The 12,163-nt window shown below is 34.1% G+C and overlaps 1 protein-coding gene across 1 annotated transcript; it reads left to right on the top strand.

Moving 5' to 3' along the window:
* The first annotated feature begins 7,577 nt into the window (after nt 1-7,577).
* Nucleotides 7,578-11,650, top strand: LOC142554003 (bZIP transcription factor 12-like). Its single transcript, XM_075664600.1, has 4 exons — nt 7,578-8,481; nt 8,597-8,668; nt 9,353-9,382; nt 11,275-11,650. The coding sequence occupies exons 1-4, from the start codon at nt 7,825-7,827 to the stop codon at nt 11,353-11,355; spliced, it is 840 nt and encodes a 279-aa protein (XP_075520715.1). The 5' UTR covers nt 7,578-7,824; the 3' UTR covers nt 11,356-11,650.
* The last annotated feature ends 513 nt before the right edge of the window (nt 11,651-12,163 follow it).

A 12,163-nucleotide genomic window follows, 5' to 3' on the forward strand; every position in this document is an offset into this window, starting at 1 on the left:
CACATCATATGTCCGGTGGAAGTCAATGCTTTCCGGCGTCCAGGCCTCTCCAATAATATGAGCCAGACACAGTCCGCGGGTAGTGATCAACATGCAACCACGGTTGACGGAAGGCAAGGAAAAATTAAACTCTTTTAATTTTTACTTTTTCGGTTTGATATAAATTTTGAATCATATTCAAAATGAGGGATTTTAATTTTAAAATTGTCTCATCATTTTAATTTGAAAATCACGTGCCATGTTTGTATGTTTGCCGGATTCATGCAACTATATTATTTAATAATATATATACATGCATACTACTATATATCACATATATCATAATATGACATTCAACAATAAATAAGGATGATCGATTGCCAACACTATTTGATCCATGTGAGCCAAACATGGATCTTGGTCCAAAATCTAGGTGAATGCAGGGATGCAAATGCAACTTATTACAAAAGCTTCCAATATTTTACATGTCTTCATCTCGTTCATCGGGCTCACCATCTTCCAGTCTTGATCTCCCACTATTTCTAATAATTACATTTCAATAGTCATGGCACATAAGTGATACATCTCATGAGGTGGGAACGTGCCATAAACCAGGTCCACTTTAATAATATCAAATATTAACAAAATGAATAAAAGACAGTAAAATATCATAACATATACCTAACACATTGGTCAAGGCTCTCGATCATCCTTCATGCATTTAATATCAAATATTAACATCAATTTAATTAAATAATTTAATTAATTGATAAATCATATATCTAATAATTTTATCACTAACCACCACAATTATTAAAGAATTTAAGAAATTAAATAAATTCCAATTAAATCAATAATAATTGATTTTTTGTAAAACTCATTTTTACCATAAATAATTAAAATCATATTATAATTATTTATTTTACAAGAAAATTATTAAATTTCCAAAAATTAATTTTTCAAAAGATAAATTGAATTAATTTTCATAAAATATCAATTTAGTCCATAGTTTTGAAAAATCAGAAAATCGCACCCTAGGCTCAAACAATTCAAGCTCAATAATCAGCACAGTGCCCGAGACGTTCTCGGGCAGCCGCCCGCGCTTCCCGTGCACTGCCCGAACGTTTCGGGCAGTCGCAGGCACGCTGTGCGCGCCATGCGCGCAAGCCGCGCGCCCGCTGCACGCATGATGCGCGCAGAGTGCTCGCACGCTGCGCGGACGCTCCGCGCAGCGCCTGCGCGAGCGCCGCCCGCATGCTGCGCGGACGCTCCGCGCAGCTCCTGCGCGCACGCTGAGCGCGCGGTCTGCCCGAAACAGTTCCGGGCAGATCCGAAAATAATTTTTTTTTATTTCTGGAAAAATAAAAACTTTTATGGTGCTACAATTTTCTGAAAAATTTTCTTGTATGGTTAGAAACAAATTATTCAATATCTAAACCATACGATTTAGAAAATCTGGCTCTGATACCATTGTTGAATCTCGTTTTCTACGCGCCCAAACGCAGCGGAAGTTAAAATTTTTTATTTTATTTTGAAAAACAAAATAATTCGTTTGGACACTCGTATGGTTTTCGTGAATTAATCATACATAGGATATTTAAAATATATCTTTAGTAAATATTCACTTTGCACCAACTACTCCGGTATTAGCGGATGTAGCTCTTGTTGTAAATCCCTTCGAACTTTCTTCAAATCTCCGAATCAGGTCCACGACTAGAATATGTGTTTTTCTTCTATCTTGCAGTAGAAAGTGTAGAAGATTTTGTATTTTGAGATCAAGAAAACAAAATGGTTCAAAACCCTTTTGAGAGCAAAAAGATAATTGCCGATGGAATTTTTTTTTTTTGAGAACAAAGTAGAATTAATATTGATGGAGACTTTCCCCTTTTTTATTCTTCAAAAACATCGGTCAATGCCTTATTTCAAAAAGAATCAAAATCCTTGTTCCTTTTTTAAGTTTCGGTGATCTCCAACATATATTATTAATTTGAATAACTGATTGTCATTTCCTTAATTAATCATATTAATTAAGCCAATGAATTGCAATAAAATCCTTGTGGATGCATGTTACGTAAATTGGGAATCAAAATTCCTCATTATTATTTCTAATCCTTTCTTAACTTAATTAATCTAATTAATTAAATTAATTAAAGATTCTAAATATGCATGCCAACCTCTTTCAATCTTGATTTTCTTTTAATACATATATATTTGGGAGATCACCAAAATCTAAATAAAACATGTTTACTTCTTTTGACTGTCTTTAGCAGTCATGCTCTCAAAATTTCTATAAGCTTTTATAAAATTTATTTATAAGCTTATCGATTGATCATATCAAAATTATTTCTTATAAATTCAATGAGTTGAATTTATTATCTCAACGGGAACAAGTAAACCAGTGCTTGTGTGACCCTCAATGGTTCAGGGATACAGCTAGCCGTGGGTTCACAATTCTTTGTGATTCAGGACATAATCCTTTATTCGGGCTTACCCCAGTCAGCCACATTCTTTTCATCAACATCTTGATCAAGAATGTCAGAACTCATTTCTGATTGCACCCATCGGATCATGGTAAGAGCGTCTAGTAGCATCGCCCCATGATCCCCTAGGTATCACTGATAGTTCCTGCAAGAACCAATCGATTATGATTAACGTACAGTACGGTCCCTTCATCTTATATATCCCGATCGAATCTGCAACCATTGGTTCATCGAGGGTTGCATATTAATTCGGTAACTATGTGATAACTATAAATAGTGGTACCGCATGTACTGTTGGAGAACTCCTTCTCTAACGTACATCTCATACTCTGGCCAGAGATTCCACGCACTATTATTTCATCAGATCACATAGGATATCCACACCTGTAGGTGAGCGGTAAATCCCCGACTACAATGCACTGGCTCCTACATGTTTCGCAACTGTACCCAATCTCGCCACCTGATGACTCTCCTGGAGCCGATAAACGAGTCAAAGTACAGCCCTAGCATATAGAGCCTCAGTGTTGTCCCGGGTCGTAAGGACTAATGGTGTACAATCATAACCACGGACTTATCCTCTCGATGAATGATAACCACTTGGAAAGTCTGAGGGAGGGTTGTTCGGTATAATCATCATATGAGACTACCTATCTGTATGTTTGGACATCTCCATGCCCTTACCAAGAAACGCGGTACACAACATCACAGATGCTAATCTCGAGCTCAAGCGACCTTTATCCATATTTTAGGCGGCTGAATCGACTAGGAACAGATTTAGATAATACAGTGTTTACAAATGAGTTTCAACATCGAATTACGATTCATTTGTATTAAAGTATAATCAAGGTCTTTATCTATGTTGTTCACATGGGTATACAGAAAAAGAAATAACAAACCATGAAATATTAAATTATATTAAAATAAAGATTGTTTATTACAACTGAGTCAATAAATTCCCTAGCCAACAGTTAGCTTACATGGCATCTACTTTAACAGTCACCATGTCGCTTCCATAGTTAGACGACCGCTGCGTTCATCACCACGCCACTTTCATGGTTAGACGGCCGCATTCGTCATCGTACCTCCGTCGATTTTTAGAATTTAAACACCTAAGTGGTTTGAGCCTTTGAAGGAGTGTACTATTTTCATAATATCATTGCCCTCATTTTTGTTATAATCTGTCGGCTTGCACCTTGTATTATGAAATTCGTCCCTTTTTAGAGGTAAAACTTAACCATTCTTTGTATAAATATGTTTTTAACTATTTATATACACAATTTAAGTTCTAGTGAAATCTTTGGCATCTCGATAGCATTTTTTTGTCAAGCTACCTTAAATTGTCAGTGAAGAAGTCACATTACCAAAAAAATAGATGGCTCGCGGCGATTTTGAATTATGTCTCTATATCGGTCGTCGTTTACCTACAACGACAGTTTTTTAAAAATCATCGCAAATTTGGCGACGGATTTTTGAAGAATATTGTCGCTATTTCTGAAAGATACAATCGCTTGTATCTCTATTTTAGCGCCGACTCTTTCTGTAAAATTATCGCTAAATTTAGCTACAAAATTAAAAATCATTGCTAATCGCGACGAATTTTAATTATCAAACGATCGCTAAATAGCGATGGTTTTTGTGAAAAAGTGTCGTTAATTTTAGCGATAAAATTAATAACTGTCACAATTAACAATAGTTTGTGTAAAAAACTGTCACTAAATTTTGCGACGATTTTCAAAATCGCCACAACCAGCGACGATTTTTTGTGAAAAAAATCATCTCCACAACTTGCAACGATTTTTCATAAAAATCATCGCTAATTTAGCGGTGGAATTAAAACTGTCGCTAAATTATTTATTTTAAATTATTTTTAACATAAAAATAATAATTATAAATTTATTTATATTTATAATTTAATAATTGATATGTTTTTATATAAAAATAAATTTTTAATAGATTTGAATATATATCAAACATAATAAATTAAGTTGAAATTTTAAAAAAACATTAAACTAATGTATATAAAAAATAATCTGAATGATATTATATATATAACAATATTTCAAATCCGACTCATATATTATATAAATTGAAGTGTGTAATAAACATAATCAACAAAATATAATAACATCATATGGTATCTTGGTTTCGTCATAATCTTCATGGTTGTCATTATCAGAATCCTCGTGTCTCTCGTCATTGTCATTGTCATCGTCGCAGTTCAAGTCATATGATGACTAGATATATTGTTGTGAGTACCCCGTGTTCTACGCTCGTATGATGGTCCGACAGCGAAGCGGCTGTTGTGTGATCATCATGTTGTGAAACAACCGTTGTGGGAGGAGCTGCGTGGGTGAAATGTCTACTATATGTCTGCAAGGGTGATGCTCCTTGAAACTGAAAACGTACTTGCTCAATTAAATCATTTACACAAAGATCGTCGAATTACTGAGTTCAATCAAAATCACTAACCAACACAGATCTTCTGATCATCCAACACAGTTGCCCAAACTGGAAAAAAATTCGGTAGTGGATTTTCTTGCACCCAGACACACACACACACACACACACACACGTGTATATAATGATATTATTAAAGTTATGTTCTTCATGGATAATACCGTTTGATACAGAAGCTATAACTTTAAAAACACATACATAAGTACAGACTTTTAAAATGTTTTTATTAAAAAAAGAAAAATCGATTTTTTTATTTGGATAGATGTCAAAAATTATTAAATTTTTAAATAGAAGTAGAACCAGAAGCTGAGAATCTAGAAATTTTAATTTCTAAAAAACCAGAAAAACATTCAGATTTAAAAAAAATGATTTTAGTTGTTGGAAACGGACTCGTAATATTATTGTGGTGAATCGTGACAGAGCCAAAGAGGATGGGTGGGTGCGATCGCCCCCTTCGATTTTTAATTTTTTTGAATAGAAATCTGAAATAATCATATTTTTATTACTTGCGATCGTCCTCTTAAATTTTTTTGCTCCTCGACCTCTATTTTTTGATTCCGTCTCTAGTTGTGCAGAGAGACTCGACTTCTAAAGTGAGTACTGAACCTCAAGTGAAATATTAGTTTATCAAAAAAAGAGAAAAATTAGTGTAGGGGTTTTTATTGTCAAATTGCCGGTATTTTGAACAAATTTGTATTTTGGAAAAAGACAAAAACTTGTGTGAGACGGTTTTACGTATCGTATTTTGTGATACATATATTTTATTTGGATCATCCATGAAAAAATATTACTTTTTACGTCAAAAATATTACTTTTTATTGTGAATATTGATAGAGTTGATCAGTTGGAGTTGGAATGAATGTATGGAGCCGGCCGGCTCCCGGTTTCACGTGGTCAACATTTTAAACGGCAAAAGCGTTCACATGTCCCATCCAGAGAAAAGCAACACGCTCTTCCTTGGAGCGTATACTTCACCTCCTCCTATCTTCTTCCAGACGGAGTCAAAGGTGTGATGATATACACGAAACCAATAATAAGTATGTACTTTTATCTCGTACCAAATTAATAAAATATCAAGGATTCATTCAAAAAAAAAAAATATAAAAAATTAATTCTTAATTTATCAGTTACTTGATTTATACATAAAAATCAAATATCTCGTAAAAAATTTTTGGTTGATTTATACAAAAAATTAAATGTATTCAATCTCGAAAAAAATTTCTAGCCCAATATACTAACGAATATGTCGGTTTTTGTGAGATGAGTGGACCCGATCAAATTTGTAGTCAAAAGAAATATTTTTAACATAAAAAATACTAAATTTTTATGAGTCGTATCATGTAAAAAACTTATGTCATAAAATTGATCATTAAGATGGTACATAAGTTTTATATGGGAGTAGTTTTAAGCGGAAATTGATGAAATCACGAAGTGCATTAAGGTAGAAGATGTCATAGTTAAGTAAATCCAAATGGTGTAAATGTACTCGATCATCCGACACAATCGAAGTAGTAAGTTATTTCATTTTAACTTATTGTTACATTTTGATTTGATAAAATGATTTCGAAGAATGTTTTCAAATAACTTTATTTTGTACAAATTTGGAATCCATTTAGTTAGTTAATAAACAAGTTAAAAATTTAAAAGAAGAGATTTAAAAAATATTGAATTTCAAGAGCGTCCAAAGAGATGAGATGAATTTAAATATTGGATTTGAAAACTTCTCATTTAAATATTGCATTCTCGTATTGCAGTTGGATGAAAAGATTTGATTTGTAAAATTTCAAATATACTCGACATGAGTATCATTTGAAATATATCACGATCACTATTAAAAATGTTAAATTTAACGTAGAGTAGATTTGAATTAATCTAAATTTTATTCATCCAAACAAGTCAAGAAGGTTTCGTGAATCTTAAAATGGTGAATTTCAAATACATAGAATAAAACACAAGCTCAGTGATAAAACTCATTATATATGTTCAAAAATTTTAATATATAGTTGATGAATGATTATCTTTTTTATTTCGATTTAGAAAATACACTAAAAAAAACACATGTGGGCAAAACCGTCGCAAATAAAATATTTGCGACGGTTTTACTAAAATCGTCGCAAATATTAGTCGCTAATTAGCGACAAATTTAATAAAACCGTCGTAAATATTAGTCCCTAATTAGCGACAAGTTTTGAGAAACCGTCACAATATTTAGCGACGTTGTTAAAAACCGTCGCTAATGTGATTAGCGACGAGTTTTTCCGTCGCAAAATCCATCTCCAAACATAATTTTTTTTGCAGTGATATGATATAGTGATAACTTGAAATAGAATATAACTGATATGTAATTATATAAACATAATTACATGTTTATATAATGTTTCACATTAATTATAATGAATTTCAAATTCACTTAAATAAATAATATGTTATATTTTTTTTAACTAACGAGCAAATAAATAATATATAAATTTAATATTTTATTTATTATTTTATTGTTAAAATAAATTTATAATCGATTTTATATAAATTTCAAATTCTATTTCTCTTAAATGTAAGGTAAAATTTTTAAAAATTAACAATAATTAATAATTTGATTTTAAAATGGAATCTTATGACAGAGCGAGAGCTGAAAATGTCATACTATAACAGGCAGAACTCAGAAGAAGCCAATTCAGCCCACTGCTTTTGTCTTCATTCCTTTTTATCCTTTTTCGGGTTTTCATGGCCAACTAAACCATAATTTGGAAGCATTAAATTCAAACTCAACCGGACGCCAACGTTATTGAATTCTCTTTTTCTTCATGTAAAGAATCGAAAAGGGTCGTGATTTTCGATCGGAGAACTAATTTTCTGAGAGAAATCTGATTGAATTACGGCTTAATTGGCAGGTTGGTAAAGCTGTACATAAATGGCGTATTCAAAGGTGGTGGCTTCGAGTTCACCGCCCAATCCGGATCTGCCAGCTCAGACCTCGTCTCCCGCTTTACATTCTGCTGCAAATCTTCAACCGGATTACAGTCGGGGATTCGGGTCCATGAACATGGAGGATATACTCAATAATATCTACTCCGACTCTGATTCCTTCGCGACGGAGACCAACTCCGGTGATGGTGTGAAGAATGGGAGTAAGACGGTGGACGAGGTGTGGAGGGATATTGTGAGTGGCGGCGCCGGGGGTGGGGAGCCGGCGATGACGCTGGAGGTTTTTCTGGCGAAGGCGGGGGTGGTGAATGAGGAGGATGTTGGGGTCTCGGAGGCGGTGAAGATGGCTCCGGCTCCGCAGCCGCTGCCGCTGCCGCTGCCGGGTATGATGAGTCCTGCAACAGGGGTTCCTGCGGTTCAGTTTCCCCCGGTTGTGTGCGTGCAGAATGGCATGGGTGCTGGAGGGTTTGGAATGGAGTTTGGGAATGGGGTGGCGGCTGTGGGTGGCGGCGGCGGAGGCAGTGGCATAGGGAAGAGGAGGGCGACAGTGGAGGAGGCGTCGCTCGACAAGGCCACTCAGCAGAAGCAGAGGAGAATGATCAAGAATAGGGAGTCGGCCGCTAGGTCCAGGGAGAGAAAACAGGTTTTTGTATATCTTGCATTTTTTTAAAAAAATAATTTCTTTTTGATCACCTGATTTCTCCTTGATTTATGGGAACAAGTTATTTTTTTTATCCTATGTTTAATTTTGATGCAAGGCTTATACTGTGGAGTTGGAGTCACATGTGACAAAACTAGAGGATGAAAATGCGGAGCTTTTGAAAGAAGAGGTATGATTGTTTACTGATTGATTTTGAATCAGATTTCAGCCATTTGAATTCTGTTGCATGAAATTTATTATGTGCTATTGTGATAATTTTGTATGTGAAACTGCTGCAAGAACAAGAGTATGGTTAATTCTTGTAAAATTTTAAGAAGCAATAATTGAGTTGTTGGTATGTGATGGATTCGAATCGGTTAGGACTAGACGACTAGCAACTGCACCAGGTCAATCTGTAGTATAGTGGGATATGAGTCCGAGTCTTTCCCACATGGATTAATATTTAATTACTTGTACATAAACTATTTAAACTTGGCTAGACTGAAATAATGTTTGCTTGTTTTCTAATTTCTAGTCACCCAGAGTACAATTTACTCGTTATGATGTGCAGTTAGTAGTATGTAGTCAACCATTTCTATCTTTCTTTTTGATGTTAAAATTTCGAAATCAATCGTGTTGACTTATTATTTGATAATCTGTATGAAACATCAAACACTGTTGATGGCACTGGTTTTGCAACTCCTCGTGGATGCGGGAATCACATATTTGTTATTCTTTCTTTGTTTCTCGTAAGTGATTCAGTAATCAACAATTTGGCTATGAAACACAATGCACCCTAACTTTGCAGATGGCGTTATTTGGTTATGGTTATCATTTTGATGAAGTTTTAAAATGAACATCGTCTATTTTGCAGGCTGAATTGAAGAGGCGGCGATATAAACAGGTACGGCTTTGCTGATGTCTGATGCTATTAAACTGCGTAACAGTTTACTGGTTTCCATTATCTTCGTTCTGAAGATTACTTTTTCTCGCCCATTTGTCCCTTTAGGTTTTTGCTGAAATTTAGAGATCCCTATCACTTTTGGTTTCTATTGCATCTTCTTCCTTGGCACTTGGATGTTTTACTACTAAAATAACACTTGGTCGTTTATTTCGGCAAACATATTTGACCAAGAAATTAGTATTAATGGAATTTCTCGTCACCTGGCAATATTGGTTGAGTAATGGTAATTTTATGAGGTTATCCTCAGTACACTTGAGGGGAACATTATCTTATGATAGGAATCTCATAATCTCGAGATTCACCACCCAAAATTTATAAACCTGATTCTGGAACCTTATTTCTTATTTTTAGTTGTGAGGTACTAATGAAATGATTTAGACCCTCGGAGACGCTAGCCAACTCCAATGCATCCGTTTCTATTAACAGTCAATATCTTTCACCTCTATACTGAACCAGGACTTGAGATATGAATATTGTTGTTCTAAACATGATTGACTAATGACTAGGCATATTAAATGGGCTATGTAAGACAAAGCGTCTTCTTTTGTACCAAATGCTACCATTGATGATCACAATGCGCTTCAAATTTTTGAAAACATATGGTGGTCTAGCAAGTAATGTTAATGTTGCTTCCAACAGACTATTTTGGACCACTGTAAAAAAAAATTGTTCTCGTTTCAAATTAGATGATCGATACCATTCGAAGGAATCTACTTCATCTGGGAAAGGAACTTTGATAGGATCTGCCTTTTCGTGTCTGACTGATTCTCATCTTAGATACTTTCTGCATGATTTCGTATGAGACAAACTTTTATACATTTCAACTAACAGCTAGAGTTATGCTACTGATTTCCAATCTTGAAGAGTATAAAATTTGTAAAAATGTGCTCAAGTGAAGTATTGCCTGTCTGCACCAACTTTATTTTCATAATTAGGCATATAATATACGTGCTTGCTACATCTCTTAGCCTGTATTTTGCCTGTAATACTGCAATATAATGTGTAAAGCTATGTAGCACGGATACTTCTAAATTTTTTCTTGAAGTATCAGATACGGATAAGATACAAATATAGGTACGACACACTGATACGCTTGTCGGATACGGCAAAATCCGTGTCGTTGACTTTTTGTAGGTTTGACTAGTCGGACACGGTTAGGATACGCTATGGACAAGGCATGAATACGTTTCATTTTTGTTTTTTCTTTTTAAATCAGTATTATGAAGTTGTACATTATATATATTTACACATATATGTATCTACAATATATTTATATAAATATATATATAATATTTATATATATTTTAATAATTGATGTATCATAGCAGTATCTTGTGTAATATATTTCAAAATTCGTCGTATCCGTACCCGTATCCATGCAACATAGGTGTAAAGTTTGTGTAATAGGTTATTCATAGCCATTCATCAAGTGCAAATTGATAGCAGCTTTAGCTCTCTCCTCCAATGAAACTATCTTCAATTCTTTATATTTGCTAATAGCCCCTGTTTTGTTTCGGAACAAACGTTTCCTTTAATGCAATTGTCTGATATGATACCTACCCCGTCTAGTCATGAAACCAGAGGGGGGGCTGGTACGGAAGTTGGTTACCCTCTTTCGTTTTGTACGTGTGTAGAAATATATGTATAAAATATGATTTCGCACCTCGTAAAATTTTCGAGTTTGAGGTTAGTTCTCTTTCAAAACATGTGGTTCCATCACTGATTGTATAGTTTATATCGGTTCTAGTTGTCTCTGTGTTGATAACCATGCTTCCACTCAAAGCTTTACTGCCAACTTACCGCGTACTCTTTCTTGATTCAAATTTTACAAGCTCATGGAGAACCTAATTCCGGTTGCCGAGAAACGAAGGCCTCCAAGAGTTTTGCGTAGAGTTCATTCAATGAACTGGTAGACGATCATATTTAAAGCTTATAGTTGAAGCCGAAGATGGATGAAAGTAACGAGTTCGTCGAGTTTTTAGTAATGTCGCGAGTTGACGTTCGGGCATGAGCTGGTCTCTTGATATTTATCTTCTAGCTAAACTAAAACTATAGGTTATTATCTGTATGTTTGTATTGCCGTTGAGATCATAAGTTCAACATAAATTTATGTAATTAATTTGCATTGGTAGGTTTTGTAGGTAACATGAAGTTGGGCATAGTTGATGTTAATCTCATATTGTGATGATTATTATTTCTTTTTTAGATGATTTTTTTACCAATAATATTTTTTTTTAATATTTCTCTTCGTCGAATTTTTTTTTTGGTGAACATCTAAGTAGAAGAAGAATATTCATTGGAGATTTAAGAAATTATGAATTAAGATTTATGATATATAATCTTGTTTCATAATTATTTTTAATGTATAATGTTGTTTGACTTAGTTTTATATAATGTGTAAAAACAATCCATGCACTTGACTATAGGTGAATGCTAAGAGATCATGTAAATTAAACACGAACCAAATCAAACCAAACTACTAATTTGAAATGATTTTTAGTCGATCATAATTTGAAATAATTTTAAATTTAATCAGATCCAAAGTTTATATTTAGAAATTCCAAACCTGTATAAATATATAACTTTTTTAACTATGAGTTGAATGAATCGTACGGTACGCTAAACATAAGTTAATTCACGCAGACCGTGAGGAACACTTGGCCAGATTCGAGAACATGGCCATGCTGCACTGTTACACTGATAGAATAAAGTGTAAAGTGT

The sequence above is a fragment of the Primulina tabacum genome, chromosome 8 (assembly GCF_025594145.1).
Source record: "Primulina tabacum isolate GXHZ01 chromosome 8, ASM2559414v2, whole genome shotgun sequence".
Lineage (NCBI taxonomy): Eukaryota > Viridiplantae > Streptophyta > Magnoliopsida > Lamiales > Gesneriaceae > Primulina > Primulina tabacum.

What these genes read in the sequence shown, in the direction of transcription:
- LOC142554003 (XM_075664600.1), top strand. Translation starts at nt 7,825, where the DNA reads ATGGCGTATTCAAAGGTGGTGGCTTCGAGTTCACCGCCCAATCCGGAT. An exon ending in GGTCCAGGGAGAGAAAACAG is followed by an intron (nt 8,482 to 8,596) that starts GTTTTTGTATAT and finishes TTTTGATGCAAG; the next exon opens with GCTTATACTGTGGAGTTGGA. An exon ending in AGAGGCGGCGATATAAACAG is followed by an intron (nt 9,383 to 11,274) that starts GTACGGCTTTGC and finishes AAATTTTACAAG; the next exon opens with CTCATGGAGAACCTAATTCC.